At 41.9% G+C, this 19,720-nt stretch overlaps 1 protein-coding gene across 1 annotated transcript; it reads right to left on the bottom strand.

Moving 5' to 3' along the window:
* Positions 1–1,397: 1,397 nt before the first annotated feature.
* LOC143134474 (cytochrome P450 2F2-like) lies at positions 1,398–16,021 on the bottom strand. Its single transcript, XM_076294884.1, has 10 exons — positions 15,567–16,021; positions 14,054–14,568; positions 13,130–13,292; positions 5,077–5,229; positions 4,777–4,937; positions 4,449–4,622; positions 4,201–4,339; positions 3,900–4,087; positions 3,589–3,730; positions 1,398–1,682 (listed from the first exon to the last, which is right to left on the bottom strand). The coding sequence occupies exons 2-10, from the start codon at positions 14,213–14,215 to the stop codon at positions 1,498–1,500; spliced, it is 1,467 nt and encodes a 488-aa protein (XP_076150999.1). The 5' UTR covers positions 14,216–14,568; positions 15,567–16,021; the 3' UTR covers positions 1,398–1,497.
* Between the last annotated feature and the right edge of the window lie 3,699 nt (positions 16,022–19,720).

The following is a 19,720-nucleotide window of genomic DNA, read 5'->3' as shown; positions in this document are numbered from 1 at the left end:
CGTCCGTGAATTTAAGGATTTTAAACGCATGCTGTGAAGTTACATGCAGGTCTCTTTTACGGGGGAAACCCATGCTAAAATAAAACTCTGTAGTCACGAATTTGATTGTGTTGGTATGAATATATGTTGTAGTATGTGATTCCTACAGTGTAAAAAAATATACTAACGTTTTCGAAACATTGTCAAATTATTGAAATAGATTAAGAAAGCCACAGCTATGGCGATTACTATGGTTAGATTGATTTGTTTAGATCCAGTGAAATTGCTGCCTTGGCAACGCTACGTCATGGCTTCGGGACTCTATTGTTTGTGTTGCAGCGAAGTGTCAGTTGTCAGTTCCGTGGGACAGGGGGACGGTGTGTGTGTGTGGGGGGGGGGGGTTCGGACAGGCCTGCCCCCACTGCTTAAAAAAATCCTAGAGGAAACACTGTAATCACTTAATAACTTAGTGAGCTCTGCAGCTGTGGTTGTTGCTGGAGCAAAAACGATGCCACAGAGGATTTTTCCGGCAGATCTGGCTTTCTCTTTGTGCCTGCCTGTGACAGCGAGCATGCCTCTTTATGGCACTCTTACCCCTGGAGCTGACATCAATATCTGTTTCACAGTTTACAAAATGCATGGTATGCATCTGTCCTTCTTTTGTTAGCAAAGTGGTGTTCAGAATACCACGCAGAGTTGAAAGACATCTTTCGTTTCGCCCTATGCAACTTAAGGCTCAGCAATGGTTTTCATTCATTCAATCAATCAGGAGGGGAGTTGTCGCATTGACTGCTTCGCGAAAAGGAAATCGGTGGAGTTTTGTGATATCCCGCGCTGCTACGGTGGTGGCGGAGGGTCAGAAATGATGACACGCAACAGAGTTGAGTAGCTTACAGGGGCCTTGGAATGAGGCGTAGCCTATGTGCTCATGAAATGCGGACAGATGGCCACTCATGACAAAAATCCGGACAAAAGGATGGAATCCGGACGGAACCGCCCCCAGGAGCGCGAATTCATTCCCTAATTTACCGATGTGCGTCTGTGGAGGCAAAAAATCCGCTGTGGGTCAGGTGCAAAATAGGAATGATACATGCGTTGATGTACAAAGTCAATTGTGCTTTGTGCAAGATAGGCCCCAATATATCTTTCAAAGTTAATTTGAAAATAGATGTTGTGAAGGTATGTACCTAGTTGCTTTGGACAAAAGTGTCTGCTAAATACCATAACCATAACTATAATCTGAGGAAAATCTCTCAAAACATTCTTTAGATACTGTATCGCTGTCTCGAGAATGGAGGGGAGGATGTGCAGACATATAAAGTGATGGTCTTAATAGTTTGTTTTGATCGTTTATGGGCTTCAGACACAACTTTACATTCCATTGTGCATGTACTGTAGATAGAGAATATAATAATATTTTACAACAAAACCTTAAGCCTAAACCAAAATGAGCCTCATCAAGAAATAGTAAGGAATGACAGTATTTATTATTTTTTTTACTGTGGTTCTGTGGGTTAACTATGGCTTCCTCAGAGTCACCATCATGCTGTAAGGTTGGGGTGTCATAGTCACCCCAAAAATGAGAGAGAAGTCTGGATCCCCAGCATCATCAGGCCAGCTAAACTTGAAGCGACGCAACAGTGTGACTATGATCAGGAAGAGCTCCATACGGGCCAAGCCTTCACCAAGACACATCCGGGGCCCTGGCAAAGGTAAGAATGTGTACAGAATTCAAATGCATGCATGAAACAATTTTATATAGACAACATACATGTCTTGAGGTAAGACAACACCATGTTACACCAATACTAATTCTATCACCAAATAAAAAAATAAAATAAAAACATGTATACTATATCAGCCTTAAACAGTCAGAAAAAACAAATGGTTTGAATCACTGGCATCTGACCAATCAGGACTTGGATTGTTTCTCATATTGTCACGGGGTAGAAAAGTAAGGGAAAAAGGGGGGAGGGAACCAAAACAGGGAAACCTGGGTTTACACGGGGACTAAGGGCTTCTACATACTCGACGCACCCGACCGGTAGCGCGACACCGTGACGTCAAAATAACGTAGATCTTGCTGGCGCGCCAGGATTTTAGCCAGGTAGCGCGAGGTAGCGCACCACTCATTTTTTTTCAGACGAGCGCGACAAAGCGGAAACAGGAAGATGGACTAGTTCGAGGGCAAGCGAGAGTTGCAGTGTTTTGTTAGTCGTGAATTTTTAATAGTTTGCTGGATAAGTTAACAAAGTTACCAGCGAGAGTTGCAACACATGGAAAGAAGAGAATAGAATAGAAAAAGAATAGAAACGATTTATTTTCAAAATCGACAGCGGCCGTGGCGGGTCCACTCGTACTTCTTACCTGCTGACGACGGAACAGAGTTCAGCCTGGATTGACTGCAGACCCCTTGTGGCCACACAGAGGAATTCTACTGAAGGACCACTTCACTCTTGTGACCATAAGACTCTTTTACATACCTTTTCTAATAAACAAAAACTTTTATAAATCATTTGAGTGTCCTGACATATTTGGAGGTTTGTGGTTGCTCCTCAGAGTAGTTTGTAAGAGGTGGCCGCACAGGCGCCCCCCACCTGGTGACAATATTTCCTGGACTAATTGGTGCACGCGCTTGTGCATGTAAATCTAAGAGGATGTTGGTGGGTATTCAACAAATTACAGTTTTGCTTGATTACTTTAATGCTTCAGTCCACTCTGTGAAAACACAGGCCTAAACAGGCACTTTTGCCAAAATGTATAAAACAAAACATTTAAAACATGCTACTAAAGCAAACGTTTCCCACAAAAAACAGAACTTGTGGTGAAATCAAATGTATGCATTTGATAAATACAATTACGCAATGGGCATTGGACAACAAATATGGGCAGATTGAGACTGGTGAGCAGAAGTGACGTGGACAATCCAGGGGGCATTATGACAGAAAACCACTTCAAACATTTTGTGGACATGTTAACACAGTACACCCTTAAAGGCCAACACCCACTTGCAGCACCTAATACGCATCAAGTGACGGCAAAGTTTAGAACTCCATTATTTTTTAACGGAGCAAAGCCCACTGGAGGCATCTGACGCGGGTCAACGCTAAAGTAAAGGTTAGAAAACTGTTCTATCTCTTGAGCGTCAAATCCCACCAGTGGGCGTTGGCCTTTAAGGGTGTACCGTCACACTGGTGTGACGTGAATGTTGGAAAATGAACATTCTAAAGACTATCTGGGTTCATTGAATTCAACATAGAATTTTAGAACCTCATTGTTATGAAACGGGATCTTATGTTAGAATGGTCAAAAACCCACATCCACACAAATCCGGCAATCTTTCACATAGATCTCCATTTCTCAGGATCACCGAGTACTGAGGGGTACAAAAACCCCCCGAAAACAAAAAAACTAGCTACTAGTTGCTGTAGCCACCAGCTAAAGTTGCTGTAGCCAACAGCTAAAGCAGCGGCAGCTACAGCGCTACAGTCTGGGGGCATGAACATGAGGGCTCATGAATATGCCCCCAGAGCATAGCACTGTAGCTGCTTGATCTATGGGGGGGGAGGGGGGGGATCGCTGGATTTCTCCTTTAATACACAGACCTACCAGCAGAGAAGGGCATAAAGGCCTCTGGCTTGTCCAGCTGTCCTTGGTCATTTAGGAAGTTGGAAGGATTGAACTCATGAGGGAACTTCCACTGTCCCTCCTCCGACAGCACAGAGGACAGGTTGGGAATGACCAGAGTGCCCTGCGGGAGAGTAAAGAGGATCTCATTACCATTTAGTTCAATATTGGAATCAACTCTAATTGGACAATTAAATCATTAATAATGTTTTATACTGTATATATTGTAAAACTGTTTTAGCTATTTGTAGATTGTACAGATTTGGAATGGGTGTTTTCGCTGGTTCTCTTGCCTTTGGAATGCGATAACCCATCAGCTCTGTGTCTTTAGTTGTTCTGTGGAACACACTGAGAGGGACGGTGCGGGCCACACGCAGGGATTCGTGGATAACAGCTTGTGTGTAGGGCATCTGGTGCCTGTCCTCAAAACACACCTTGTCTTTCCCCTCCAGAACCTCACTGATCTCTTGATAGCACTTCTCTAAAAGGAGCACAGAGATGGACGCCAGACAAAGCATGGCAATCAAACATGGCAATTCCCTTGTCTTATTGACAAGTGACTGGGATTTAGACGAAGATGTTTTTAGAACAAACCCTGAATGTCTGTATGAGTAGAGAGATAAAGGAAGGCAGTGAGAAGCGTGTTGGATGTGGTGTCCGTTCCAGCAAAGTGTAGATCCAAAATATTCCAAATAATCCGTGCTTCCTCAAAAGAGGACCTGTCATCTCCTTTCTAGGCAAGTGATCAAACGGAGCAGAAAAGTATCAGGAGAACTATATAAACTCAGATAAAGCTGGAAATAATATTGTTTTCATGTGAGGGAACTTGGCGTGATGCAAACCTTCTCGAGTTCATCCAGGTAACAGTCCAGGAAATGCCTGGGCTCTCCTGGGACCCTGGCCTTCTTGTGCTGTTCCACCAAATGTATGCACATTTTCTTTGCCGTTGCACAATTCTCAAAAGCCTTTTTAAAAGGCAAGGGCAGCCTCCGTGCCAGAGGAACACTGTCGTAAATCTACAGAAGACAGCAATCTTAAAATTAAAGTCATAAAATCCCTAAATCTATTGGTTTTCACAGTTATTAGCCAGCTATATAGCCATGCAATGTAAATTAATGTAAATTAGGTTACATTAATATAAATGGCATAAGAAGATTACAGACATCTTACCATAGCCCATGGTCCATTGGCAATCCTTGCATTCTCAGTGAAGAGCTTGATAAAGATCTTAAGGGTCTCATCATCATACTCATACCGTGCTCCAAAGAGAACCGTAAAAATAATATTTGATGAAGTATTGTGGAACATCGTCTCAGGACTCACCGATTTTCCTACAGAAATATTTGATCTATATCATCTCTCTGATTTTGCTTATTGTCTTAATGTCAGAGAATGAAACACACTAAAATATACCAAACAGACAAAATGAAAAGCATTTGAATGCAATTCTAAAACCAAACATATTCATACCAACAGATTTCTCCAGCTTGGAAATAACGTAAGAAAGCTCTCCTAGGATTTTGTCTTCCATAGACTGCTTCCCCATACCAAAGTTCCTCAGGGTCATTAGGGCAAAGCGCCTGTGTTCTTTCCAGACAGGTCCATAATCAAGCAGAATCAAACCTTTAAACACAAGATAACAGTCTAATTAGCATTGATATTATGCATCTTTAGAACATGCGTCAACAGTCTAATTAGCTATAGCTATATTCACCTTTAGAACACAAGTCAACAGTCTAATTAGCTATAGCTTTATTGATATTCACCTTTAGAACACAAGTCAACTAGCCTGGAAAATCCAGACCCTGGTAATCTAGAAAGATGGTTGGTGCTTGATGTTGGATGGTTGGTGCTTGATGTTGGATTTTTCCTAATTTTTGTAATTAAGGCATTAAAATCCATTTCCAAAAGATGTTTTTTTTTTTTTTATTCCTCTTTTTAGTCAACTTCAGCATGGGGCTGAAGACTTTGTATAGGCACTGTATTAAGCACCATTAGAACATGAGTCAACAGTCTAATTAGCTATATTGATATTAAGCACCTTTAGAACACCAGTCAACAGTCTCGCGACTTATTGATGCACCTTTAGAACATGAGTTGGTCTGGTCAGACTGTTGGTCTAATTAGCTATATTGATATTATGCACCTTTAGAACATGGGTCAACAGTCTAATTAGATATAGTGATAATATGCACTTAGATTGCAGAACCGGCACATCCTGGTGTCACATCCCGTCCTGGGTCATAATGTTTCAGAAGCATCAAATACATGTACATCAGTTCATTTAGCAGACGCTCCAAAGCAACTTATAACATACAGCACCCTATTCAATTAGTGGCACCCCTGGTAAAGATGAGTAAATAGAGGTATACAGTATTATCTGCAGTTTCACAATGAAAACAATGAGGGAAAATTCAGCAAAATTTCAAATAGAAAGTAATACATTTAACAAAAACACATGTGCCACAATTTAATTATTTGTGAAATCTCCCTTTGCTAATAAAAGAGTTATACATGTTCTCATCTAACATGTCAGAACGTTGGGGATTTGAGAGCATTCCTCTTAATAAAATGTCTCCAGGTCATCCAGGGATCTTCCTCTAGTGAATTTTCTTCTTTAGCTCACGCCACTGGTTTTGTAAGGAGTTTGTAAGGAGTAAGGAGGGATCTGACAACTTGATTTTGTGTCCTATAAATCATTTTGCGTTGATCTGGACATATATTATTGATAGATGATCCAGACTCCAGCTAAGGCATCCAGGTTTTGATTGAAATGGCCCAGGCATTTCAAGGAGTCCATGATACCGTGAAATTGAAGTAGGTTCCCAGGGGTTTGTCCCAGGACGAATGCACACAATCCTTGAGCTGGCCAAGAGTTTATCAAATTAAAGACAGAGTAGCCACACAATCTGATTACTTAATATATTTATTATAGATCGACGTTTCCGAACACAGCCTTTATCAAGGCTCACTAAGGTTCCTCTCTCAGCTGGAGAACACTGGCTCTGTGAGAGTTATGTTTTTTTCTACTTTTCCAGTGCTTTCAACACAATTCAGCCAGCACTGTTGAGGGTGAAGATGGAAAGAGCTGGGGTGGACTGTGACCTGGCTGCATGGATCACCGACTATCTCACTAACAGGCCGCAGTAGACTACGTACTCTGTGAGAGTGACGACTGTGAGTCGGATGTGGTAATCTGCAGCACCGGGGCCCCACAAGGTACAGTACTCTCCCCCTTTCTCTTCACCTAGTGCACGACAGACTCCAGATACAACACAGACAGTTGTCACGTCCAGAGGTTCTCCGATGACACAGCTATTGTTGGCTCTGTGACAAAAGGGAATGATCTGGAATATTGGGAGGTCATCGCCAACTTTGTCAAATGGTGTGGAGGAAACTACCTTAGGTTGAACGCCAGACTAAAGACTGATAGCATATTTTTACTACCATATTTCTCTGAAGACTCAGTCAGGACAATGGAATATCAGGATCCAGGCTTTTATTCTTTTCAATGAGGGGCCAGTGCCCCTCAAGGGAGAGATGCATGTTTTGTGTCACCCCATCATGGGTTTTGACGTGTTGCCTGAACACCATCCATATGACCACAGAGCGGTAGCACAAAACCAATACGTCTTACAAGGCGAAAAGGCAGAAAGGCTAGATTCAGCGTTAGCTATCAAGGTAATCTATCTGACCTAGAAAATATGATTAGGCAAATTAGGAAAGAAACTGACCAGGAATTGAATCGTAATGTTAAACCAATGACCTTGCAACCTACTCTTGAATTAAGTTTACCTGAAAGTGTGGAAGTGGATGAATGTGTTGTAACAGATGATGAACAATGTGCTGGATTACTAAACCAGATTGCCCTGACCTCAGAAATACTTGATGAGTATTGAATGTGAATTAAAGAATGGAAAATTAACCATAACTGCAAACAATGACCTCATAATAAATAATAAAGTGCGATGAATGAAGTGTATCAATACAAGTACTTTAGTAGCCTGACATTGTAAAGTTTAGGGAATTATGTACTTAAGAGAATTGTATGTCTCAAAACTGTTTAAATGAATGTATTCAGATTGCATTGTAATGCCATAAGTGTTTGTAACCTGTAAGAATGTAACCGAACTCTCTTGATGACTGTAAGTGTACGTTGTTAAATGTAATGTGTCACATTGTTATAATTGTCGTTGAATGTAAACTGTTTGTGTAACTTCGGAAACTATCTAAACCAGTGGTTCTTAACTGGTCTGGCTTTGGGACCCACAATTTCCATGATCATGAAGTCACGACCCATATATATTTTATAGCGTTCAAGACAACAGATTTGGTGAGCTACATGCTAAGAAAGGCGAAGTGCCTGTAGGCCTATTTGTTTAGAACATGCTGTTTGGCATTACATTTGTGAAGTCTCCAACTCCTGATGTCACCTTAAAGTACTTGACAGGTCTGTCTTTGACAGGTGTACTTTATTATGAGGCATTTTCACTCATGTTCCAGCAATTGTGAACATCGCACACTGTGGATTCTGCACCATTTCGTCTCAATTTAAGTCTATTTGAAATGGGCGATTTCTTCTCTTTTTTTAACCACAAGCTCCGCGACCCACCCAGAATGGTTCCGCGACCCACTTTTGGGTCCCGACCCACCAGTTAAGAACCACTGATCTAAACCATAATTACTGAATGTAGGCTAATGTTGCATCTCCGAAATGTAACCCGGAGAAGTAAGAAGTGTGTCATTTTAAATTGTTTGTTAAGATCAGTGACTTCTAGAATGTATTACCTATCGTGAGGATATTCCCAGCTACCATGAGAATATTCCCACCTATCGTGGGAACTTCTAGAAGGTTCTAAACTGTCGTGGGAAAGTAGGATTGATTTGCCTTAGGAATGTGTGGGGGAGGTCAAGTCTACCTAGTATAAATAGGGGTCGAACCAAATGATCAGGGCTGCTTCTTCTTTTTTTCCTTCCTTCAACTCGTTGGGTTTTTGCTTTATGATGTCGCGTGCGGTTGTTAGAATTCGTCCTCCGAAATTCATTGAGAAGCAAAGTGTTGGACGTCGTGCCAGGCTGAGTCGCGGACCGAAACACTGTGGAACCTGTTGCAGATATCAGACCTGCTACTCCGACAGAGAGTGACTGCAGAAGACAATCAGCTGACTTTTTCCCCTTTTTGAGGACTTACTTTTTTCCTTATATTCTCTTTTTCTCCATTTGTGGATTTACCATTTTATTGTAATCTCTTCTCCATTTGTGGATTTACTATTTTCCTATTTTGTGGATTTACTCTTTTTCCATTTTCTACAACATTGTAACCTGCAAGTGGATATTACGCCGCATTTTGTAACATCACCAAAGTGCTGAAAAGTAAAGAACTCATTTAACCTTGGCATCCAATTCTTCAAGCAGTATTTGTGTCTTTTCTTGGTTTTTCTACGAATTCCAGCAGGAGGGTAAGATAACTTGACTCTTCTGTGGTTATTCATCTGCTCTGTCTAAGACTTGGGTTAGTTGGACTTTAGTACTGCAGGACGGTAATAAAATCTCCATCCATCCTTATAAACCCTGAGCAAGAAGTAGTATAACCTGTGTCTCTAGATAATCTCTAGGGTCAAACATCTTTGCACGTTAGCCAACTGTCCAAGACCTAGGCGTAGCTGCTCCTTATTTTATAGCATCCCAATAAATCCTCTACGGATCAACTTCCAAGGGGAATATTTATATAAAATAGGAGTAATAGGTTATCTGCGCCGCAGAGGGAAGACGTGCAACCTCGCTCGACAGTAGGTCCCTGCTACCTGCAATAACCTCTTGGGGGTATCGTGGGTCCTAACTGCCTAGGCCTAGGGTTACGCCTGAGAAACGTCTGACGTTGACTAGGTTCTGGGGGTTACCTGCAGGGGTACACAGTTTCACCAGTGTACTCTGACTATACAGAAACAAGTCTACCATATTTAAGTTACACACAAAGAGAAGGAGTGACCTACTAGTATGAATATGCAATGTAAAGGTGTGGTGTGTGGGGATGTGGTCTCTTGTTGTTGTGTCATCAGGCCTGGTCAGCTTTATTATTCTTTAATTAAGCTTCAAAGGCCTGGCCACATATTGTTTTAACACCCCAACTTGCTCATGGCCAAATGGTGACAATAGGAGGTCTGCTCCCCCCATCCTATCTCTAGTCTATACAATGGAGAGTCACACCTGAGGATAAGCAAAAAGGTCCCTAGACAGTGCCTACTGAATTCTAATAATTGAAGAATAAACAAGGGATGCTTGCATAGGACAAAGACAGGAGAAATAAACTAGACTATAATGCTTATTCACAATTCTTTCAAGACGTGTGATTGACTCAGTGCCGGCGCTCCGCACACCCACATCACGCACTGCGCGTAGGGCACCAAAAAACCCCCAATTCTGAATGGTTTTTATTCCTTTGGTGGTGGTGGTGGTTGGTTGGGGTGTGTGTGTGTGTGTGGGGGGGGGGGGGGGGGGGCACCACCAAGCATTTGTGCTTAGGGCACCCAAATGGCTAGCGCCGGCCCTGGATTGACTTTCACAGCAAGGCGCCATCATTTGCACCACTAAACATGCAAGGAGCGGAGATTGAGGTGGTATCAGTCTACAAATAATTGGGTATTCACCTTAACAGCAGACTGGACTAGACACACAACAGATGCCCTGTACAAGAAGGGCCAAAGTCGCCTTGATCTGCTTAGAAGACTGAGGTGCTTTGGTGTGTGCAGGTCACTGTTAAGAACATTTTATGACAGTAGTAGCATCTGCAATTTTTTGCGTAGTGGTCTGTAGAGCTCTGAGAGGGACAGAAAGAGGCAAACATGCTGGTAAGGGCTGTTGGCTCTGTTATTGGCCTCTCTCTGGACTCCATTGAGGTCGTGGGTGAGAGGAGAATGTTGAACAAACTTTCATCGATCATGGTCAATTCCGCTCAGCCCCTTGCACAGGACAATGGGAGTGCTAAGCAGGTCTTTTAGCAACAGACTGCTGCACCCATCTTGTAAGAAGGAATGCTGCCGCATGTCTTTCATTTCATCTGCCATCAGGCTCTATAATACCGCTCTCATGATGAAGCACCCCGCTGTTATTATTTAGGCTCTGTGTGCACTATTTTATTCTTTTCAACATTTTATTGTTAATTCTTATATTGTTTAATTGTTTAATATTTCTGCTATTTATTCTTATTATTGCTGGATCCATCTTCCCTGTAACAAGTAAATTTCCCCGGTGTGGGTTTAGTTTTATCCTTGGTGGAATGTATGTTGTTGTGGACAAAAGTGTCTGCTAATACATTTAAATATAAACATAAACATAAACAAATGCGCCATCACTAACTGCACCTTTAACCAAGAACAATACAAATCCTCTTATTTGATTTGTGTACTGCCTAGTGTCATACTGAGAAATGACTATGGCGTTTGGCCTGTGTGACTTTATTTTGGGTCATTCCACGTCAATTCAACCAGGGCCCACGCACTTAGGTCTCAAAGAATTCTGAAAAAATGTTACCCATTTTTTTTTTTTGTCTATGTTACCCAGGAGGCACACTGTAAAATTACTTTTACGTAAGATCAATACTTTCCAAAATACAGCCAGTTTTACAGGGGGAGGGGGGTGTCGATTTTGTTCGGCCTCTTTTTTGGTCAAAGTTTACAAGCCCATAGCGACTCTCATGGTTGTCTGTTACAAGGGGTTTTGTAGGGGTGCCAATAATTGTAGCATGTGTGTTTTTAATTGAAAAAAAATTTAAAAAAAATTTCAATACATAATGGCTCTGTAGCACAGATATAAATGGCCATCCGTATGTGTGCCTGGCTACTGCACTGATGTAATCATGAGCTCTGTGTGGTTTGCCCCTCGCTCATGCAGTGCAGGCACGTGCAGAGAAGGGGGGCTACAGGGGCTCTAGCACCTGCCCTTTTGCCCCTTTGATGTCTAAGTGCCCTTTTGACAAGACCCGTGTTTTACTTTTTAAAATGTGTAATACTTCCGCTAGTTCCAATGTGAATATTCGCTAAAATGTCTCATTAATAGTTTGTGAAATTAGAAATTTACAAAAATAAAAATTTTCTGTGTTAATTGAAATGCCTTGCGGCCACCAATCCCTGACGTCATACATTCAGTGAACTCTCAGAAGGTGCACGCAGGCACAGTGCTGCAGGAGACGTTTGGGAGCACGGTAAGGTCACTTGGCAGTTAGCCTATCTGAACATGCAATAGTATTCAGCTTAGAGATAGAGAATAAAATGTTTAAAGTTGTTTCATGTTTAATGAAGTAGGCTATCAAACCCGTTTTAACCATGTCATGGTCCATCCATTTCAATAACCTGGCAGCTTCGAAAATCTAAGGCTGAACGTTCATGACATATTCTGTTTAGGTTACTATGGTAGCTTAGGTTAGTAGACATAGTTAAAACAGAGTAGGCAAACCTTTTCTAAATCGTCATAAGCCAACGACATAGGCTACTGTAGTTGTTTAACTAACCCAACTCTGTTTACTGTTTACAGACATTACGTGTCATTTCACTCAGTGGCCACACGCACAGCACGTGAATCTGAAAGACACCAGCTTGCTAATGGTGGTAGTTCACTGTGATTAACAATAAAAGTATAGCCTGACAAGCCAGACTAGGCAATAACATATTTGCTGCCGCTAGGGTGCGTCTAAATTTCTAGGCTATCAAATTAGCTTTGAATTTAATCAATAAGATGTGGCCTTATAGCCTATGATCTCTGAACACTTTTTCTGAAAATTTTGTTCCATGTGCCCTTTTTTAAAAATTTGAGCCCCTGCCCCTTCAAAGGTCTCTGCACGCCCCTGATGCAGTGCAACACAACAGTAGCCAAATGGATCAAAGGGCACAGAGATCTGACATCATTGGAAAGTCGTGGAGCTTAAACTAGAAGTCCGGCCATTTTTTACATATATCTCTGTTTCTCGAAGTCACTGAGTATTGTCAGTACAAAAAAAAAAAAAAAACAGTCAGTTCTACCTAGCTCAAGTTGCTACAGCCAACAACTAGCATTGCCAGGTATTTTATAGTACACTCTGGGGGCATCTCCATGACTCCCCATGTCCATGCCCCTAGAGTGTAGCACTGTAGCTGCCTGGCAGCTTCATCATCTGTTGGCTTCATCAACTCATGGTAGAACCTATTGGGCAATTCCACGGAAAATGGACTTTTTGCCACATCCATAACGCCAGTGAAATGCCTTGGCATTTGTATGATGTGAATGATAACATTCCTTTTTTGTGCATTTTTTCTCATGTACATTCTTCAACCAAAAATAGCAAATGCTCAAATTTCATGTTATTATTCACATCATACCATACCATCACATTTTATTGGCGTTATGGATGTTACAAAAAACGTAATTTTCCTTTGAATAGCCCTATTGTTTTGGGGGATTTTTGTACTGGCAGTACTTGTGGCCCTCGAGAAACAGACATCTACGTGAAAATTCGCCGGAATTCTCCTTTAACATGATTTATAGTGTTTACCTTTGTCTTTCAGCACATCGTTCACCATGAGGTCTTGAGGTCGCCCGCCAAAATCTACACCTTTAGTCACCAGAGCCTCCTTAATCGCCTCCACTCCATTAAGGATCACCGCCGGCCGCGACCCGATAAACACACTGAAAACCTTCCCATACTGATCTGACAGCTGTATCATGCACAAAAAATAAATACAATGTGTTATAATTATGTGTGTGTGAGTGTGTGTGCTATAATTATGTGTGTGTGTGTCCATGTGTCTGCGTACACAAGACGTCTGATTTCAGAAAAACTTTTGTACTGTGTATGTACCATGTACTGACAAATACAAACATGTAACGGTATTATATTCTACATTGACCTTTATAAATACTGCATATCAATTTGGAAATATGAATTTAAGCCTATAGTATATGCATTTCCATGAATGAAATCATGTTCAGAATTCATATTCATTAATATAAAACTGTGATTTAACTCATCTTTGTTTGGATAGAGACGAAGGGATACCATCTGCAGAAATCTCTTAAGCGAAAGGAAATATCTACTCAGCAGTAGGCCTAGTATAATATATCTTAACATTCCGTTTGTCATTGCGATTGTTCAAGTGTCTGTTTCAAAGACCAACTTCCAAATGCACGCTAAATGCTGATTAACCTCTCTGAGGGCTAGATGTACTAACGCTTTTGCGCCCACTTCAGGCGTATTTGTTTCGCAACGTGCGTGTAAAATCATTGCGAGGTATGTACAAACAGGCCGCAAAGATGTTAAAGCGCAAACTGCCTGTCGCGGGAGCTGAAAAGGGCCCATTGCGTTTTTTGTGTCATGCATATGCATTCAAGGGAGGATCCAGAGGAAAGTGGGAGTTTAGCGTAAAGAGATGGGAACAGCACAGCAAAGTTCATAGGACAGGAGATGAATAATATTTACCCGCTGTAGATCATTTAGAGGGTTGACCAGGTTGAAGTCCAGCAGATTCCCAAAGAGCGGCAGGGCGCGGGGTCCAGGAGGGAACTTGTTCGGCCTTTGGATCTTGAGCAGAAGGAAGAGCAGGCTTCCACAGATCCCCAGCAGAATCACAGAGCCCCACATAATGACTGGTGCTCTACTAGTCTGAGCCCTTAACTTTAAGGTGATAGACCAGTGGCACGCTCAGCCTGCCTTTTTCTTTGTCTCAGAATGTGTGTGTTTGTGTGTGTTTAAAAGAGAAAGAAAGAAAGAAAGAGGAAAGGGAAGAAAGGAAAGAGAGAGAAAGAAAGAGTTACTGATGTGTGTTGTGTGTGTATGTGTGTTTGTGCGATATGCTTGTGTGGACACACCTTTGCTTGTTTTTGGACAACAAAAACGGTTGCATAATTCTCTTTTTATGAGTGCTGCTTTCAAGTCCGGAGACAAAGACACTCTCAGATCCGCCAGGGCATACCTGTGAGAGCAGCCAAGCGTGCCTATGGACAGAAAATTCAATCCCACTTTATAGACACAAAAGACCCCAGGTGCCTGCGGTAAGACCAACTACAGGTCCGGGCCATCCTCAACGTGCGAGGGCAACACTGACTTCAACAGACTCAACATCTAATTCAGCCGGTTTGAGAAAAACAACACACCAACAAAAGCCCCTCCCGGCCCAGTCAACGAGATACCTCATCCTGACCCAGCTGACATGGAGGACCCTGCTCAAGGTCAAACTGAGAAAAGCTGCAGGTCTCGACAACATATTTACCTCATACCATTTACCTCATAATTTCATAAAATCTCTGGCACACTTTTCAAAAATGTTTAACTTGCAATACCTACAAAAAACGTATGCTTGTCTATTGTCTGTGTGTAGCTTACGCAGTAATGCCTGTAGGCCTATGTTTGCGTTGTGGGCAATTCCATGGAAAATTACATTTTTTGTAACATCCATAACGCCAATAAAATGTGATGGTATGGTATGATGTGAATGATTACATGAAATTTGAGCATTTGTTATTTTTGGCTGAAGAATGTACATGAGAAAAAATGCACAAAAAATGAATGTTATCATTCACATCATACAAATGTTAAGGAATTTCACTGGCGTTATGGATGTGGCAAAAAGTCCATTTTCTGTGGAATTGCCCTTGTGTTTTAGGTGTACCTGTTGTGGCACCGTGTGCACTACTTTTTTATGTGAAATGTTTGTTACAAACCAGCACATGGAGTGTGGAGAAACACAATTTCATTCTACTGCAATAACAAGGCCTATATAGGCTATTGATGATTGACAATAAAAAAAAGTTCACTTTAGCCTACTTTATGGCGAAATGTTATTAGGCTATAAAGTAGGTAGCCTACACAATGCTTATTTCTAAACCCTAGTAAATGAACCAAGTTATGAAAAATTTAAACTACCCAATAGCAACGGTGTGGGTCATGACACGATAGCTGAGGTATCAGCTATACTTGTATCAGTGCTGCTTACCTGCAAACAGAGAGAAGTGCAGCTGAAGCAAAGATAATAAATGCGTAGCAAGATGGGTCGTCCTAGTTCATGTCTATGAGGGCAAAGTGGAGTTCAGTCAGAGACGGGCTCTGGTTCAGTTCCCGCCTGCACAGGGGCGTGTCACTGACGTATGACTGACGTTTGACCGCCTCGGTTCCACGCCAGACAGAAGCCGGAGTACAAAACAAACTAAACAAACTTCATTAATGTTGATTTTCTCCCGACTGGAGGGTCATACTGTCACGACATTCTCCTGAAATGGAGAGGAGGGTTTGGAGATCATGATACCGTGGCCGAAATGTGCATTCATTGCTCAGAAAAATAAGGCTTTGACAAATTCTGGGAAATTCTTGGATTCTGCCATAGACCTCAATGTTAAAAAGGGAGCTCGATCACTGCATAAATGGGGGATAGTGGCCCCCCTCGTGCGGGGCTACCCTATTTGCATACATTTCCTGGGACAGGAAATGGCCTCTCAGGAAGTATCTTCGTAATCAACCATCTTTGGCTGAAGTGCTAACGGCTTCCACACACAGTTGCGTTCCGTCAACGCATGCTTGGGTGTTCCCTATGCAAATTACTTAAGGTATAACCGTAATAGAGCATCACAGTCCCGCCCACAGCCGATGCCAGAAGTAAAAATGTAATGCAATTTCTCCATTGACAATTGCGGTATAAGCCATAAAAACTTAACTGCACGTGGTAGACAAGGATTGTGGTTTATACATCACACGAACTTAGTCAGGGCCAATACACTATCAAATAGACCATGGGTTCCCAAAGTGGGGGTCAGGACCCCCCGGGGGGTCGCGGGACGCCGAGGGGTGGGTCGCGAAATGATTTCCATAAATCAAATACATTTGGGGGGGAGAGAGCTGTCACTTGACCGCACTTTAAAGACAGATTTTAATTCCAAGACGCTTGCTGAGTTCTGGATTTCAGTCGAGAGGGAATATCCACAGCTATTCAAGGCCGCGATTGGACGTACTGACGCCGTTTGGCTCCACATACCTGTGCGAAAAGACTTTCTCTGCACTGACATATATTAAAAACAAATACAGATCGCGGCTAAATGTGGAGGATGATCTCCGTGTGGCCGTCTCCACAATTAAACCAAGAATGGACTTGCTGTGTTCCGCGCATAGGGCGCATCCATCTCATTATATGAGATTAACGCTGAAACATAGTTGCCAAAATGTAAATTTGCGCAGCAACAATGTACATTATGTTTACAAAAGTTTGTGGATATTACCCTGACTGAGATATTCTTCTGTTAAAATGGAAATTAAAGTAATGTTTAAGTTAAGTTTGCACGACAGCATTAATGTGCACTCATGTTACATGGATATTATTTTTTGACTAAGGTATTCTGCTTTTATCATATACATTTCTATATGTAAAATCATAACAGGCTGCTCTGTTCTTTTGTGTTGTCGTTAAGCCCGTGTTTGGATAAGCCTAGTGGGTATGGCCGGTGCGCACATTTTATTTAATTTTTTGAGTCACATCCGATAGTGGGGGTCGCCAGTCTCTGGCACGGTTATTTTTGGGGTCGCGGGTTGAAAAGTTTGGGAATCCCTGAAATAGACCATTGTAAATGTTAGTTTAAACACACTTTTCAGGTAGCCGACAGGCTAACCTTTAGCATTTCCGACATTGTATGTCATTACATAATGCAGCTAACATTAGCCTAGATGCTGCAACACAGGTATGAAATATATTATGTTTTAGTCAGTGTCCAAAGGGGTGAAAGCCACTTTAAATCGGGTCACATTATTGTGTGTCCGAGAGTCAGCTTGTGGGTTTTGTAAGGGCCAGCATGAGGGACAAAACCTACAAAGTTGTGGTGAGTTAAGCAGGGAGGTTGGTAATGTTAATGCTGCTAGTTAACATTAGCTAGGCTTAGCATAGGATGACAGTCAGGTACGAAGCACTGCACAGTTTTCTGTGAATGCCTGTATGTGAACCAGACGTCAACGGTAATGTGTTTCTTTTTAATAAACTGCCTGTACACTTACAAAGTTCTCAATGCTTCGGTTTACATGTAGAGACCCTCATTATGCTACTGTGTAAGTGTGGGGCTATTTTGAGCCTTGTTAATGGTATAGAAATAGCGATTTCTTTCTCTGTACGTGTGCCCCGAAGGCTAGCGTTAACGCTAATAAGCGGTTTGCAATAAAACTGGTCACATTCGACTAGCATGAAAACAAATCCCAGCGAACGGTCGAACTCGGTACACATGTGTTATTAACCCCTAGGTTCATTTTGCGCCGGAATTGTCCTTTAACGTTAACCGCTTTCACACACACACACACACTATATAAAATACACGATGATAAATATAAAATTCAATATCAAAACACTATTATTTACACGATTACTCCTGAAATAACTGCTATTATTATTATGACCGCCGCGCAGCGAAGCGGCGGTCATATAGGTTTAGTCAGAATTTTTTTTTTTTTTTTTTTTTCGCATGCCCAAATTTCCGTCAATGAGTCCCGGGACACTGAAAGACCGGGGTACACGAAACTTGGTGGGCATGTAACCCCACATGGATAGCATGGAACCATCGTTTTTCGTTTTGATCTGTAGCCCCCCCGCTGGACTGGACCCCCCGAAAGGAGGGTAGGGCAGACACAGTTTTCTGTGAATATCTCGAAAACCGTAGGGTTTAGGAGGACCATTTTTTTTTTGTATGTTGATCTCAAGGGGCCATGTCAACCCAGTCCATAACCACTCATTTCATGTATAGCGCCACCTAGTTAAACACAAAAAAGTAAAAATGAGGTGTTGTAATTGAAGGTATCTGTGACCTAACATAGTCAAAACTAAATTGGAAGTGTAGGATCATTTTGACACCCTCTTTATGCACGCCAAATTTTGTGGAATTCCGTTCATGGGGGGCCACACAATAAATTAATTTATGTTACTATACACCAACTGGCCTGTAGGTGGCCGGAGACAGTTTTCTGTGAATCTCGAGAACCGTAGGGCCTAGGAGGTCCACCTTTTTTATGTATGTTGGTCTTAAGGGGGCATGTCAACCCATCCCATTACCACTTATTTCATGTATAGCGCCACCTAGTTAAAAATTAAAAAGCAAAAAATTAGGTGTTTTCATCACAATATCTCTGGCTGACAAGGTCAAAACTGCACGAAATTAAAAGTGTAGGATCATTATGACACCCTCCGAATGCATGCCAAGTTTTGTGTACTTTCGTTCATGGGGGGCCTTACAATAAAATAATTTATGTGTACATTTAGTGACGTACACCAACAAGGATTCCCGGGACACTGAAAGACCGGGGTACACAAAACTTGGTGGGCATGTACCCCCACATGGATAGCATGGAACCGTCATTTTTCGTTTTGATCTGTAGCCCCCCCGCTGGACTGGACCCCCCGAAAGGAGGGTAGGGCAGACACAGTTCTCTGTGAATATCTTGAGAACTGTAGGGCCTAGGATGACCATTTTTTTCCGTATGTTTGCCTCCAGGGGTCATGTTAACCCATTTCATGTGCACACATGTGCACAAACAGATACACACACACACACACACATACATTCACAGTAATCATACGTATGACACATACTCACACAGTAGACATATGTACGCTTGCATGCACAGGCACATACGCAGGCACACACACAAGCACGCACACACACACACACACACCCACACACACACTCACACACACACACCCACACACATAACATAAACATAACACAAACAATCAAGAATTTCTCAGAATTATGAACAGGCAAGATGGAGGTGGGGTTGTATAAAATTAATTTTACATGTGAAATCTATGAACTAATCATGTTTTGGTACTTGTTGTCTAGCAGATACCAGTGAGAATTGAGTGTGGATAATGCAATTTAGTGTGACAGTTAGAATCATATAGGCCTTTCAGCGTGATTTCTTTTTGTGGAAAAAATGTGCTGGACTGGGCGGCGGTCATATTTTGTACCGCTCTGCGGTACATCTAGTTATTATTATTATTATATAGTATTAACTGCACATTCACTATATAAAAATCACTGTTTGGAGGAAAGGGTTCGCGTGCTGTCGCCTGTTGGAAATGGTTTAAATCAAAGCCATATAGCTCTGGTTTAAATGGCAAAATAA

Source organism: Alosa pseudoharengus, unplaced genomic scaffold (genome assembly GCF_046254945.1).
Source record: "Alosa pseudoharengus isolate Yale_2024_CS ecotype anadromous, Long Island Sound unplaced genomic scaffold, YU_APseudo_1.1 YU_APseudo_1.1_scf_2, whole genome shotgun sequence".
NCBI classification, from domain to species: domain Eukaryota; kingdom Metazoa; phylum Chordata; class Actinopteri; order Clupeiformes; family Clupeidae; genus Alosa; species Alosa pseudoharengus.
Note: the sequence above shows the minus strand (reverse complement) of the source record. Positions and strands in the feature narration are given on the sequence as shown.

Coding starts and splice junctions, on each gene's coding strand:
- LOC143134474 (XM_076294884.1), bottom strand. CDS start 14,215: ATGTGGGGCTCTGTGATTCTGCTGGGGATCTGTGGAAGCCTGCTCTTC. Junction 4,088..4,200: donor TACTCATACAGACATTCAGG/GTTTGTTCTAAA, acceptor TGCTCCTTTTAG/AGAAGTGCTATCAAGAGATC. Junction 1,683..3,588: donor CTTTATGCCCTTCTCTGCTG/GTAGGTCTGTGT, acceptor TACCTTTGCCAG/GGCCCCGGATGTGTCTTGGT.